At 40.9% G+C, this 15,426-nt stretch overlaps 2 protein-coding genes across 3 annotated transcripts; one reads left to right on the top strand and one right to left on the bottom strand.

Annotated features, from left to right (window-relative positions):
- Nucleotides 1–910: 910 nt before the first annotated feature.
- Nucleotides 911–6,245, bottom strand: ftr14l (finTRIM family, member 14-like). The gene is made up of 7 exons (XM_080037292.1): nt 5,640–6,245; nt 5,213–5,308; nt 4,388–4,621; nt 3,765–3,924; nt 3,261–3,464; nt 2,099–2,235; nt 911–1,635 (listed from the first exon to the last, which is right to left on the bottom strand). Exons 1-7 carry the CDS (start codon nt 6,045–6,047, stop codon nt 1,252–1,254), a joined length of 1,623 nt encoding a protein of 540 aa, XP_079893418.1. The 5' UTR covers nt 6,048–6,245; the 3' UTR covers nt 911–1,251.
- Nucleotides 6,246–8,002: 1,757 nt separating this feature from the next.
- Nucleotides 8,003–14,550, top strand: LOC307257926 (uncharacterized protein). 2 transcript variants are annotated; one of them, XM_080037289.1, is made up of 2 exons: nt 8,003–8,155; nt 10,722–14,550. In XM_080037289.1, the coding sequence occupies exon 2, from the start codon at nt 10,842–10,844 to the stop codon at nt 12,498–12,500; it is 1,659 nt and encodes a 552-aa protein (XP_079893415.1). In that variant the 5' UTR covers nt 8,003–8,155; nt 10,722–10,841; the 3' UTR covers nt 12,501–14,550. The 2 variants fall into 2 exon arrangements, with proteins under 2 accessions (XP_079893415.1, XP_079893416.1); XM_080037290.1 differs by lacking the exon at nt 8,003–8,155 and adding an exon at nt 8,858–8,926.
- Nucleotides 14,551–15,426: the final 876 nt, after the last annotated feature.

The following is a 15,426-nucleotide window of genomic DNA, read 5'->3' as shown; positions in this document are numbered from 1 at the left end:
TATGCACTAGCCCAGTGTCTGGTAATGATTGATGAGAAATGGCCTCAATATGCCTATAATAATAACAATGTTTTACTGTTTGCAATCTTTGCATAACTTGTAGGCTATACTTACACCTGCTGCACTATATGCGCTTATACATGTCCTGCCTGCTATAATTGCTGTACATGTTAACACTGTCAATATCTAGGGCTATTAATATATAACCCTTAAAGTGTATTTATATATGCTTCTGAATCTGTACATATAGTGCACACACTTTGCACTGTTCACTCTGACCGACTGACACAAGTGCGAAAAACAACTGTGACTCCAGTAATGTTGAGCTACTGTCCATAAGATCCTCATCACAGAGACAGCTGTCTTCTGCAAATCCATATTTAAAGCCCCAGATAAATCAGTTAGAACTTGGTAGTTTTAGAAACTGTGATTAGTTTTGTACTTCAACCGCATTTAAAGCATACAGGAAATGTAAATGAGCTATACAATATAACATGTTTTAAATTATTAATATTATTATTAATAATAATAATAATAATAATAATAATAATAATAATAATAATAATAATAATAATAATAATAATAATAATAGAAAAAAGATATGAGACATGAAGAAAATAACATGATTATCGATTCGATTCAATAAGCTTTATTGTCATGAATGATATAAGAACAATATTGCCAAAGCAAAGAAAAATATATATACATACAAATGCCATAACAATAGTAGTAATACAAATTAAAGTAATACAAATTATTATTATTATTATTATTATTATTATATCAAAAGTAATAATCAAATTAATATGATACAAAGAAATTCAAATAATATATTATAATTAATAATATAAATTGTATTTAAGGCATGTGTGTGTGTGTGTGTGTGTGGGTGTGTGTGTGTGTGTGTGTGTGTGTGTGTGTGTGTGTGTGTGTGTGTGTGTGTGTGTGTGTGTGTGTGTGTGTGTGTGTGTGTGTGTGTGTGTGTGTGTGTGTGTGTGTGTGGGCGCTCAATAACAGCATTGTTTTTTTCTTAAATACAATTTATAATCTCTTTAGAATAGATTCACACAAAGCAACAGTCAGTGATAAAAACCACAAAGACAGATTATTTTGGAGCACTGATACCATAGTTCAATCATGAATGGATTTCTTTCTAACACAAAGAAGAATGAATCCCCTAATTTAAAATGTACATAGATACTTTGTACATCTGATCTGAATAAAGATCATTCTGTCCCCTTTCCCACTGTCCTACAGTCTTATGGTAGAACCAAATCCCCACACACTGAAAGCAGGGTAGATGGGCTCTGTGAACGTAACCTGGGCTCTGTGTAAGAGCCGTACACCGTCAGAGACACTGTAGAATGCGAGTGTACCCGCCGCCTGATCCACATAGACGCCGATACGAGATGACCGCGGTGCCGGGATATCTGTGCTTTTGTTGTTGTGCACGAAGGAGAATTTGGCCTCGGAGCAGTACAGACTCCAGGACTTGTTGTTCCAGCCCAGGCTGCAGTCGTTGCTGTTTCCCTTACGGCGGATTCCCTTGTAGGCGACGGCCATGTCCACCTCCGTCCCCTTCCAGTCCACCTCCCAGTAGCAACGAGTGTCCGCCAGGCTGTCCCTGCACAACACCTGGAATTTAGATGATGGAATGAATTATTATTAAAAGAGCAAGTTTTTACTTTCTGCATCAGGACTACTCTTAAAGGTGGAGTCAGCGATTCTGGAAAAAATAATTGTCATCATCACTTTTTGTCAAAATAAGTGAATCTCTCCCCATGATCCGTTACCTGTACTGCTGCTAATACACAGCCTAGGCTCTGTAAACAGACATGTTGCTAGATACGGTGAGCCACTTTGTTTACATACCAGTCTTCAGAGACTAGGCTGTGAACTAACACTGGACTTTTTTCAGCGCACACGCAGTATACGGACAGAGATATTCCCGGATTTTGACAAAAAGTAATTTTAACAACAAGCAACCTCCAGAATTTCTGACTCCACCTTGAAGTCTGAATTCAAGATGTTGTATGCCCCCTTCTTTTAAACTGCCCTCTTTGTCTTTACATAAACAGCTGGGACAGTAAACCCTCACCTGCTGCCAGTGGTCGAATCTCCCTGGGTGGTCGGGGTAGTTCCGTGGCTCGTTCTTCATGGTCGCTGCTCGGTTTCCCTCTGAAAGGTGAAGGCTCGGGTGTATGGTGTTCACGTCCAGAATCAACTGGCAAGAGTCTGAACAATGTAGGAATATAAAAATCAGTCCTCTATGTGTTGTTGATAAGTCTTGGTTTTACAGTGTAAAGCTATAGTGTGTAACTTTGTCGCCCCCAAGAGGGATTCTGAGTAAAAACAACAGCACTGCCTTCGGTAATCGCACATGGCTGTTATTATAACTTCTGCTGTACGTACAGGTTTTCTCTGAGCAGTAGAATCAATAACTGAAACATTTCTTGGGCTCTACTTCTTGGGATTTTTCTGAGCTCCTGTGCCAGTGTCAGGGGGCGACACCAGTTTGTAAACACTGCCATACTGAGAAAAGCAGAGAGAGTTTTGTGGAGCTGATAGGCTTAATCAACTTGTGTCACCTCGTTTGACGATAGCTAGATTGTAATGCATTAATATGAAAAAGTTACGCAATATAGCTTTAAATGTATTACACATTTTGATATGTGTCTTGTTTGAGATGACATGTTTCTATCTGAGCCTAATATCGCAGTTCAACATCTCTTCTTTTGCTACGAATTTGCCTAACTAACTAAAATACTTCTGACACTAATCTGTTCAGGAATGACAAAGTTAGTCCACTCAAACCTTTGGCTTGTAACTCCTTTGCATCATTGTGTTGAAATGCTTAGTTGCCACGGGCGCAGTAAAAGCAGGAAAACCTGTGTTTGCTTTATACTGAACTGTAACTTGCTTTCTTCTTACATCCGACCAAACCCGTTCTGCGAGCAAGCAGCATACTTTCCGTAACACTTGTTTCAGTGGTTTCGCCCGATCAATAACTCATCCCTTTGCTTGGGATGGACACATTCCTGCTTTATAACCTTGTTTCTACAGAATACTGCCTTTGCAAAGTCGGTGCTTGAAGTTTCCTAATCCTTCCCTACCTGGGAGTCGTCAACCAAACACTTCATTTTATTTGATTTATTTAAAATGTGGCTAAGCATTTTATGTTTTGTTTTTTTATTAGAAACTGTTTATTTTCTGAACCTGTCAAAGGCTGGTTTCTCTGTAAGGCTAATCTAATAACTCACATTTCTTTAAGTCTCCTCTGGTCCTCGGTTCCTCCCTGGTCCTGGGTTCTTCTCTTGACCTGGATTCATCTTGTGTCCTTTGTTCTTCTCTCATCCATGGTTCCTCTCTCATTCTTGGTTCTTCCTTCGTCTTCACTTCGTCCCTCATAATGGACTCTCTCCGTGTCTCTGGCTTGACTTCCTCCGTGATGTAGACTTCCTTCACTATAAAGAGACGGATAAAAACACAACATATCAGTATAAGCTGCTACAATCTTGCAGTTATACATGAATACATGAACACAGCGAAGGCAACACAAAGTGCTTTATAGGAGAAAAATCACGAACAAGACTCCCCCTTGACAGACAAAGCAACACATTAAAATCAGAAACTAAAATCCAAGAGAACTCGATAATCATGGAATAAATAAATAAAAGATGGATCAATACTCCTATAAAACAATAAAACCCTTTGTAGAGTGTCATCAGTGCTACTTGAGAATGAATAAAGACAAAGTAGTCCACCTGTTCCTGAGATTTTGCTCATCTCCGTCTTGCTGACTTCTTCTACTTGGAGCTTCAGCGATGCGATGGCTCTCTTGGTGGATTCAAAGGAATAGTTTGGAGCGACACTGATGTTGTTGAGATCTTCATATCCAGAGGGTCCCGACAGAGACTGCCAGCTCTAGTAGAAACGAAAATAAGGTTTAAGGTGGAGATGAGAGAGGAGATATGTCTAGCAAATAGCCTAAACATTACAGAATACAACCGTTTTGGGGCACATGTAATACTTTAAATAATTCTATAATCATGAATCAAAGTCAAATTATTTTGAGGCACCTGGAACCAAACGTTTGACTGGAATATGTATGGGCCCTGCTGCTTTCTAACTTCAAACAGTGTTCCAGGAATCCAATTTTCCTGTGAGGAGGTTAGTTTATTTTGCTATGAGAACAAACCTTAGAAAATGTTCACTTCTCAGACTCAACCAGAGTTACATATTGCACCTTTAAGTACTAAGTCAGACTCACATAAGGTGGAAGGTAGAAGATAGAGATGAGTGAGGTGACAACATGTCTAGCAAATAGCCAAAACATCACATAATAGCCTACTACAACCGTTCTTCAGTTAAAAAAAGTCAGCCTGACCTGTAGAAAGTGTATGTGGTCGTCAGTGTGTGAGAGCTTCTCCAGGTCCGTGTGTCTCTTCCTCATCAGCGTGATCTCCTCCTCCAGCCGGTCCAGCAGCGTCTCTCCTCGGGTCACCACCGTCTTCTCGTGGGTCTGGATGTTCTGCTTCACCTCGGTGTATTTCCTCTCGATGGAAAGCAGCAGCTCGGTGAAGACGCGCTCGTTCTCCTCCAGGGCCGTTTGAGCAGAGTGCTGAGGAGATGCACGAGAAAGAGGGGGAGAATTTTTAACATTGGACAATTATTATTATCATGATAGTAGGTTCTGTTATGAAGAAGGTGCATTTGTTTTTCTATTGCCTGGCCATATATTGCTTGTTTATGGATTAATATTAAAAATGTGCCACTACTTTATTTTTTTATTTTTATACAGTATTTATATTGAATGACAAAGTGGAATAGTACGCCTATCTAACCTTGTTTTACATATCATAATTTGTTTTCCATTTTTCCCCGATCCCAGGCTTCCCGCTGACAAATAACAAACACAGACACAAAACTAAACACTCACAGATACATAGCAACCAGCACAAGACAAAATCCTGAGTGTTGCACAAAAAGAAATCAATAACTGGTAATGCAATTATAAATATAGGACAAAATTGATAAATAAATAATGTGTACAAACAGTTACAACTCTCATAGTTAATCAGAGTGGTAGAGTGGTTGAAGCTAGAAGTTAGGAGCAATCATTCCAATATAACAGATTACAGAGATTTTAACATTGTACAATAGAAAACTATTTTTCTCTGCATCATCTTACGTCTAAAGTGTTGCAACTTACTCTAACTGCTTCCACAGCCTGTCGGAGGTCCTGCCACTTCTTAATTCTCTGGTCAATCCTCCCTTGAGATTTGTGCAGCGTGGTGCCAAGTTGTTTCTGTTGAGGGAATTGCATTTAAGTTGACATGATTAGGGGACGGTGACAACAATGCAGACAAACTATTACTATCAGCCTCGCAGGGTCAGCCAGTGTGGTGTCCATGGAGCAGTGCGTGCCTTGCCCAAGGACACAAAGGTAGAGATGGTGGGCACCGTGGTATACACTAGTTTTACTAACTAACTCTCCTGCTGGGGATGGAAGTACCAGAGACCTCACTGGTGTGAGGTCTCTGGTACTTCAGAAGCTAATGGGGATCCTAATAAACCAACTTACTAACTAACTAACTCATTGATTAAAAAAAAAAGTCCAGATAGTTTTCATCACTCACTTGTTTCTCGGTCCTCTCTGTTCCAGCGGGCACTATGTCGTGGCCTTTGTGTTCGTCCATCATACACAGCACACACACCGACGTCTGGTCTGTGCGACAGAAGGCCTCCAGCAGCTTGTCATGCTGCGCACACATCTTCTCTCTCATCTGGCCCGTGGCTTTCACCAGCTTGTGCTTCATCAGGGCAGGGTAGTCGTAGTGAGACTGCACATGGGTCTCACAGTAGTTCGCCAAGCACACAAGGCAAGAGAACTCGGCCTTATCCTTCCGTGTGGTGCAGAAGTCACACTCCACTTCACCGTTCCTGGCTGCCTGGGCCCTGGGCTGACTAGTGCTACGACCGGTGGAGCGACGACTTGTCTCCAAGGTGCTGTATCTGTCCAAATCCAGACTGCCTGCGCGGGACATTTTTGCCAGAAATTAAAAGAATTAAAGAAATTAGAAAAAAATATCCGGCAGAAATATATCCACAGGTGCTCTGTAGCAATGTTGGAACCTCTTAGTAAAGTGTGCTCAGATCCACAGCTGAGTAAAAGTGATCAGGAGGCTGTATTTGGAGAGAAAATTAGAGTTCCTTAGTTCCTTGACGCGAACAGCTTCAGTGAAACTGTGTGACTGGCGCTGTGTGTGTGACAGAATGTCAGCTATGTACTCTACTCTCTCTGTAAAACCAGTATTCCTGGTTGGGCATTTATTAGTCAGGGAATGGGTGTTACAACAAATGCACTGCCTTAAACAAACAAAGAAGGCTTTGACGAAGGACTTGACATAAAACAGAAGTCTTTATATGTTACAGTAAGTCTATGAGATATTGATCATTTGGAGAGGTCTCTTAATTTGTTTTCAGAGCTGTATTTAAATAAAATTATATTTTTGTCAATATTGCACATGGGACTGGGTGTGTCTGTGTGTGTGTGTGTGTGGGGGGGAGGGGCATGTGTGTGTGTGTGTGTGTGTGTGTGTGTGTGTGTGTGTGTGTGTGTGTGTGTGTGTGTGTGTGTGTGTGTGTGTGTGTGTGTGTGTGTGTGTGTGTGTGTGTGTGTGTGTCTGAGGTTATCTATTTTCGGAAATCGGAAAAATTTGAAAGGGAGGAAATCTGCATTTATATGTGGTTGCTACATTTGTTTTGCAAAGGTGGCAATAATCTACATATGATTCAAACCAAATTCAAAGTTAGATCTGGCTGTTGTTTGCACAGGAACGCCTTCACAAACATCTGAAGGACCACAGGAATATACAAACACAAAGCAGATGTTGGGTCCATTATATTATTCTGGTGACACAATTACACTTCTCACTTATTCCCAGAATAAGTTAAAACTTAAAATAATGGAAGTAAAATAAAATAATAATAATTATATATATGTTTTGATATTAACACGCTTTATGGTATTTTACATCTTGGCTAGATGAAGAAAAGTTGATTTATAAAGCCCTTACACTGTGAGGAATGAATGACCTTTACTTTTTGTTTGTTTCTGTTATGACTATTTTTAGACTCCTTCTGCCCATGATATGTACCATATACTGTATGTGGTGCCCATATTATCAGGGTATTTTAATTTACCAACTCTGGCAATGGGAAAACAGCCTCATCTTGGTGACTAATTCATTACTACATGAAATATATTCCTCAAATAAAGTATCCTATATACTAAAAGAACTGTTTAGCATCTGTATGAAATCTTAACAAGATGACAATTCTCCTCAAAGCTACAACTGAAAAACCTACAAAGAAATATATGGCTGTTGTAGGCAATTTTAGATTTATGAGCTTTTAAATTCCCATGGAACTTTAGTGGAAGAAATAACTAGTTCATACATTAAGAAGGGAAATCACATAAACATTGAATGTGATCATTTCAAAGTAGTGTGGCATAGCTTGCCACATTTTTGCAATTAGCAAGCAGACACCCACCCACTCAGCATAGTTTACATTTTGTATTGTTCCCCACACTATATATCACAGTGGTGTTAGTAAAATATTTGTCAATAAGGATGAATACGCTCTACCATTGTGGCAATATACTGACTTTTTCAAAGTGTTCTAAAAAACTGAAAATAAAATATATTGATTTAGAACCAGTAAATCTAGCCAAATGATGTGGATCACTATTTCGGCCACTGGAATTAGACTACAATACATTACTATCTTGTTTATTTTTTAGTCCTTCATAATAATTCTCAATTGAATATCATAAACAAAGTGTTTTATGTGCTATTTTCACTACCACCCCGAGCCTGCAGGGGGCGTACATTGCGCCGTGCTGTGTTGTAGCGACATTTCGTTGCTTTCGCTAAAGTGCGTCGGTAGCTCAACGTTGGCGCCAGATGAGCTGTGGCGCCAGCTACTCGCACAGAGACCCAGAGAGAGGAAGACACACTCAGCCACAGCAGCTTGCCGAGCCTGACTACAGCTTGCAAAGCCCCTACTCAAGCCAGAGTTTGTAGCGTATAAACAAACGATTTTTTTTTCTCTTTTCTTCTGCAATCGAAACTAAAAAAAGGACATAAAGGTGGGTGTCGGCTTGCACGAATTATTATATTTTGAAACCGGTGTAATCCTCCTCAGTCCCGATGGTTATTCATCGTTTTAAGTTCAACTTTTTCATGAATAGTATCAGCGTTATTGAAGAGGGAAGTGTGTGTTTATCTGTATATACTCTTATTTATTGTCTATTACAGTCCTCAGTGTTTGGATTTCTTTGTATGGCTCTATTTGTCTCTAGTTGTGATTGTAACGAACTTTGTAATGGAAAAATACAGGCCTTCCTTGATTCGTACTATTCTTGTTGTAAGGTTTTGTGCTGATGGAAAAGCAGCGATTTACTGGCATATGGAGTTATTTCAGCTTTGAATCTGATCCAGGATATTTTATGTAGAAATGATGTCTGTAGATTTGGGCCTAATCCGCCTTTTTTAATTTACCTATCTGCGTATTCATAACCACACTAAACATGGTCGTTTTGAGCAAATATTCCGATTTAGTGTTATAGTAGTGGTACCAGAACTGGGGAGCTTGCTGTAGCCGTGCTAGCAGACTGGATTAGCTGGCTCGTTAGCTTGGCATCATGGCTACGTAGCCTGCTGGTATTAGCTGCTACAGGCCGCCAATTGGAGTCGTGTGTGCGGTTTTGTCGCAGTATAGGAGGGCTACGTTTCCCAGCCAAGTGTCGTCGTGTCCTCGTTTATGTGGCATTTAAAGCCCTTGTGTGATAGGGTTATGCATTTTTGACGTGTTTTTACCTGTGTTTGCTGTTGGATTTCTGCTCTACGTTGATTGTTATGTGAGTAAACGGTGTCCTTTCCCGGGCTTTTCTAGCAGTGTTCGTCTCCCTCACGGTTAGCCATCTTTGTTTCAGCATTTTGGTGTGGCTCTTTAGCCTGCTAACCGACTTGCCATTGGCACAAGCGATCCCTTTCAGCGATATTTCACATCATACTTATAACTACGATTTCTATTTGCTGCAAGGCTACGTTTAATATGGTTTTGACTTCGTTAGGAGGTTGTTGCCACGGTGATTTCAATGTTTTGAAGGGCGGAAGCTAACGTGGCTAACATTAGCTCGCGGCAGCCATTTTAGGCGAGCATGTAATCTTGGCTAGCTGGATGTGCTGCTGTGGCACACAACAAGATGGCCTGTTAAAGCTTGCACAAGGGGAATTTCCGCGTCCTGTAGTTGCGTCAGTAAAATATCCCCAAACGACTTAATTCGACGATTTATTTTAATGTAAGTATACTGCAGTTGAAGTCCTTCTTGCAATTAGTAGCCAGATGCTTTTTTTGCTACTAAGCTAGTTAGCGGGCTAAACCGTGAACACATTAGCGGCTAACACAATGCTGTTGTGTCGTTAACCAGTCGCCCCTCGACCATAGCCAGCTAACTAGCGGCTATGAAGGCTATTTGTAGCTGTTTTTGTAGGCTAGCAACGAGCAGTTCGATGTTTAATAACAAACCCTTGCTCTTTAAATGCTTCATGGTGTTAATATCGGTATTCTGTTGAAACGCACTGCGAAGTGTATAGATTAATATTGCATTGGCTGTCTGGGTTTGGCGTGTGGATTAAGTCGGTATTGGGAGCTTGATCATGAGTTCAAGTATACTTTGATTTTTATCAATTATGTTAGCTGGTTGGAGCTCACCTTTAGCGCTAATTTAGCTAGCAAATGATCACCTGGATTGCTAAGCAGAATCATACTGTTTGACAGATGAGGTTTGCAGTTATGGGAAATGCATTTTATCACCTAAACCACAACTGTGTGTATACTAAACGCCCTAAACATATGCATTTCTCGTTTAAACCCAGTCCTTCAATATTATGAGCTTACTGCAACATACTCTGCTGCTCTCATAGATCAATTTAACATGGGCCACTTGCTATGCAGTAGCACAGAATAAATAATATCATCAAACATTAAGGACTTGTCTTTGTTCAGCTGATAATAAACCACACATCCTCCCTTTGCTGTTGTGCCACCACCTAAGTGTTATTTTGTGTTTGTTGAGGTTGAGCAGGTCGTCCCAAACTAAAAGCATAGTTCATTCTCCAGTAGAGTGGGTAGCTGGATGTCTATTTCTAACTAGCTTTACTATTTAGTGAATTCTTTTAATGTGTATAGCCGATCAATCTATTCCAAGACAATCTTTTTTTTAATACATGGAATGTGTAGTTGGAGGAATTCAATTTATAGCAGTTTAGTTACTTTATCTTTAGGCTTCTTTGTAATTTGATATTTGACTATTTATATATTAATGGTGGCAATGTTTGACAGACAAACAAGTTTTGGGTTCTCATAACATGTAGACATGTTTGATGCAGGTTGGGACCCGATCTTGTCCCAATATTCTTTGTGCCGCCGGGTTGAATTAAGTGCCAACACATTGTTTGTCAAATTGCTCCACCCTTTCTTCTATCGTTTCAATTGTTAAATTGTCAAGATTGTTTTGTGGTGTTGAGTTCTACGGTGTCTACCGTTAACCTAATAGTCTTTGCATAGTCTAGGCTTTGAATTTTTTTTGTGTTTTATAAATAGTCATCCCAAACAACATATTAATGTTTCCTCTTTCTCCTCTTTTGCAGGTCTCCCTACTGACAAGAGCACCAGCGCTGCGCTAAACAAAGCAAACTTTATACCCGATTCTCTTAATATCGTCCTCATCCGGCCTCAAGACGGAGGTCGTGGGGTTGGAGTGTGTGCTCATGGCCGAGTCAGAGACTGAATGTGACACGCCGGGCCTTGACACACTTGGGTCGGAGTGTGTCATAGCCCACAATGTCGACCTGCACTACGGCGCCGAGACAGAGATCATGACAGAAGACGGGAAGCGTGGACTGGAGCTGGAGATCCACGGCGGAGACTTAAAGATCCAAGGTCTGGGCTCAGAGCTCGGGCACGTGGCGTGTGTGGAGGCCATCGTGGCCGAATCGGACCACGATTACATTAAGGTGGAGCACGGAGAAATGCATTGTTTTTCGGCATCGGAGATCAAGACGACGGGGGCCGAGGCTCTGCTGGGCGAGGTGCTGCTCAAGGCGGAAAACGAACACGTGGTGAAAGTGGAGTCGGACCACGGCGGGGAGTTAACGGTGGAGTCTGAGAACGGCGTGATCATCCACGAAGCCCACGGCCTGCAGTGCAACGAGTGCGGGGAGATATTTGGCAGCATAGCAGATCTTCACCAACACTTTGAGATCCACAAGGACCTCAACCCATACATCTGTGTCCACTGTGGCGAAAGCTTTGCCGTGGAGGCCAGTCTCAAGCAGCACATGAAGATCCACATGAAAGAAAAGCCCTACACTGCCGGCGTGGAAATCATGGGCAAAGATGTCATCGACGCCTTCAGCCTGAAGTCCCACCAGATGATCCATCTGCCAGACAAACCGCACAGATGCTCGGAGTGCGGCAAGAGTTTTGCGGCGGCCATTACTCTGAGAGAACACATGAAGATGCATTCGGAGGACAAGCCCTACAAGTGCACCCAGTGTAGGAAGAGCTTCGTCCGCAGGAGGCATTTGAAAAAGCACCAGGAAGTCCACGCACGAGAGAAGCCGTACACGTGTGGCCAGTGCGGCAAGGGCTTTGCTACGACCTCCAACCTAAAGCAGCATCAGAAGACCCACGCCGCCGTCGTGCTGGGAGACAAGCCCCACAGATGCGCACAATGCGGCAAGTGTTTTGCGGCCGCTGCCACCCTGCGAGAGCACCAGAGGATCCACTCGGGCGAGAAGCCGTACAAGTGCAACATGTGCAGAAAGAGTTTTGTCCGCAAACGCCATCTGAAGAAGCACCAGCAGGTCCACGCGGGAGGCAAGCCCTACACCTGCAGACATTGCAACAAGGGCTTCAACCACTCCTCTTCCCTCTCTCGCCACCACAAGACCCACCTGCAAAACCCAGTGTTTTCCCCACCGCCGCCCGGGAAGACCATGTCCTACGGCACTCCTCCCAAGCAGCAGCGCGTGCACCAGCAAGGAGACAAGCCCTACATGTGCCACCACTGTGACAAGGGCTTCAATCATTCCTCTTCCCTGTCCCGGCACCAAAGAGTCCACTCGGAGGGCAAGAGCTACACCTGCGCCCACTGTGGCAAGAGATTCAATCACTCCTCGTCCCTGGCCAGGCACCAGCGCGTTCATCTGGAGAACAAGCAGCAACAGCAGCAGCCACAGTCCCCGCCGCCGCCACCGCAGCAGCAGTACACCACCATTCCCACGGGCAAGGGCTTCCCCACCGCAGCCTTCCAAAAACAGCGCATTCTGTCTGTGGAAAAGCCCTACAGATGTTCACAGTGCGGAAAAGGCTTTAACCATTCGTCGTCCCTCTCCAGACATCATAGGATCCATGTAGATCAGTGAGCACAGCAAACAGTCCACTCTCTCCATATGCCTTCCCCCACCACCCCATTCAAGCGCAAATAATATCCATGCTCTACCCACTGTTTGTGTCCTACCGATGGGTCCTAGCATCAACAGGAAAAAACGGCCCCCAACTTTCTATAGACAAAATATGGTCACGTCAGCACATTGCTATGTTGGAAGTGGAGCAGTTGAGAAGAGACGGGACACGCTAACACTCGAGTCTTCAAAAATGAAATTGCCGAAAAAGACTGTGTAGCCTATCATTCAGAGCTGAACCGGGGACTCTGCTCGGTTTGAAGAGAGGGTTTAAAATAATAGATTGTGAAAGGAGCCTCTGTTGTTTGTATGTGATTGTTCTTCACTTTGCTCCAGGACCTTTTTGAACACTTTTAAAAGAAAAGAAAAAAATTCAATGTGATTTGAAGATCTACATGATACAATTGTTACCTGGGAGAATATGTCTCATCCCTTTGGTTAAGTCATTTTGATAGAAGAATTCAGTTTGTGTACATTCAGGTGGGCACATGATGCGCTTTTCAGCTGCAACTTTATTCAACGCTACCAACACACTTGGTGAACAAGAACTGTTGTTTTTGATTTAGTTACTTATTTTTCACCCTACATAACCCACGAGAAGTTAACAGCAGAAATCCAATGTAAATACTTTACGATTTTCTTTTATATATATATGTATAGGTGACTAGTGTGCTGTTCCAAAAGATTACATTTTTGATAGTAAGATCCACTTTCGTCTCCATTTTTTTTTTCTTTCTTCCCCCTTTTTATGACTTTAATTTGTTTTTTTAAGTGTTGGAGATTAAAAAAAAAAGATTTTGCGGGTGTTTTCATGCAGCTTGTTCTTGAATTTGGGCTCCACTATCAGACATGAGCCATCTTGTATAATTATAAGGTTTTCATCTTATGTGTGTACGAGTTTAAAGGTGGAGTCAGCGACTCTGGAGAATGCTTTTTGTCAAAATCAGTGAATATCTCCTCACAATCTGTCTGTACTTAGTGTGCACTCATTTTCACAAAGTGATTTTGACAACAAGCGTTCTCCTGAATCACTTGACCCCATATTTCTGCATAGGCTGTACAGTAAGCAATACTGGCTGACTACACCCTGTTTCTATTATGACTTGCAGTTTAGCCATTAAGTGATGCATAATAGAAAATAAAAACCTACTGGGTAGAATATTCTAACATGATCCGTGTCCTAATTATTTACCGTGCAGTTATTTTCCCCTTGTACTCAGCACAAATTGTACATGAAATAATACTACAAAAACACATTTTTTATTGCTTTGGAGACTGATTCAACAATTACCTGTGTATAGAATATCGGTAACTTTACTCCTGTTGGATCTGTAAAATATCACAATTTGATCTAAGAAGAAAAAAAAAATGATTGTGTATACTAAAAGACTACATAAGAATCTGACTTTTACAAGATTTTTGTCCGAATTCCAAATGGACTGCGCTCTATTTACTGTTCTGTGTAAAATATCTTTTACAAACTGATGTATTTTTTTAGACATGGCTTGGGTTGTATGAAAGGGAATGAGAGATATACAGTTTTTATGGGAGTGAACATATGGTGAGCAATATTTTCTTTTTTTTTTCCTTTTCATTTGGATAACAATATGTGCTTCAAAACTGTAGCATAGGTTTCTTCCTTGTGTTAGATATAGGTGCCTTATTGCATGCTATGTAGAAATGTATGCCGAGCTGTTCATTGAAAGAGGAAAAAGTTAGGGTTTTTCAGGAGTCTTTTGTTGTTCATAACTAACCTACCCTACATTTTAATTTGATGTCACTTGATACCTATTGCTTTTATTTTGCTTTTGTATATTATTACCATGTGTTTACACTGTTACGACCATTTTGTCTTTTATTTTTATTTCCCCTTCATTTTTGTCAATGGCCTCATTGTAGAAAGAAATTGTAAATGATCCATATTATAGGCTTCTCTTAAGGGCAAATCCTGTAACACCTTCCCAATTTCTGAGTGGCACATATATGGATAAAATAAAGGTTGTTGACTCTCCCGTGGTGTCGAAATGGCCCCGTTTTTATTTAGTTTCGTAGGACAATGACTGGTGTATGATGGCGAGACAATGTTAGTTTACTTTCTACCATTATATAAAAGTGTTTTGACTTTAGTAGCCAATACAGAATAGACTTGCATGCACTTCTTAGGTTTAACCACAAGGTGTCACTCTAGCACCAGATTTGAAAGTCCAACCCCCTTTCTATCAAGGCGGGACACTACAGGTGAATAGGGTAAAATGTGTAACGTATTGATATATCATCGTGAAACTTTACCAGTTGAAAACTTACATTAAGACAATTTTTCTATTACAATTTTCAGAAAAGTTTGAATAAATATGCAAATTTGGTGATATTTTACTGATGGGTAAATGTGTATCTCTTTAAAATCAAACATCTAGATGTAAAATAAAGCCGAACTTGGATTCTTTTTTTATTTAAAATATGTGTCCAACGTGTTTACTGAACCAATTTTAGAAACGGCTTTGTCATTTTATAAATAAAAAAATGCGATGTACAGGTCTTAAAAATGCATCATAAATCAGACATGAACAAATCCTTCTGTATATACCTTCAAAATGGTGCTAAAAATTATTATGAAAAGTTTAAGTTATTGTAACTGCTTTAGAAGTGGATATTCTGTTTTTAAAAAATATGTTGAGAATGGCTGTTATAGATGTTTGTATAGGAGAAATATACAGATGCAAACAGACAATATTCAGTAATAGGAACACCCACAACTGTATTAAAAAAAAATTATACTCGGATGAAAGAAGACATGTTATGGAACCAAAAGTGCAAAACTGCTTGAAAAAAAGCCAACTCCAGATGTGAGGTAGGCAATAATATCCCATAGTGTTTTACATCAATTTTA

This window comes from Ammodytes marinus (assembly GCF_949987685.1).
Source record: "Ammodytes marinus genome assembly, chromosome: 11".
In the NCBI taxonomy this organism is placed as follows: Eukaryota; Metazoa; Chordata; class Actinopteri; order Uranoscopiformes; family Ammodytidae; genus Ammodytes; species Ammodytes marinus.
The sequence above is the reverse complement of the archived record's forward strand: the minus strand, read 5'-3'. Positions and strand labels throughout refer to the sequence as shown.

Excerpts from the sequence above, each read along its gene's own strand:
- ftr14l (XM_080037292.1), bottom strand. The coding sequence starts at position 6,047 with ATGTCCCGCGCAGGCAGTCTGGATTTGGACAGATACAGCACCTTGGAG. Across the intron at positions 3,925-4,387 it reads ACCACATACACTTTCTACAG|AGCTGGCAGTCTCTGTCGGG; the intron begins GTCAGGCTGACT and ends CGTTTCTACTAG. Across the intron at positions 1,636-2,098 it reads GATTCGACCACTGGCAGCAG|GTGTTGTGCAGGGACAGCCT; the intron begins GTGAGGGTTTAC and ends TCTAAATTCCAG.
- LOC307257926 (XM_080037289.1), top strand. The coding sequence starts at position 10,842 with ATGGCCGAGTCAGAGACTGAATGTGACACGCCGGGCCTTGACACACTT.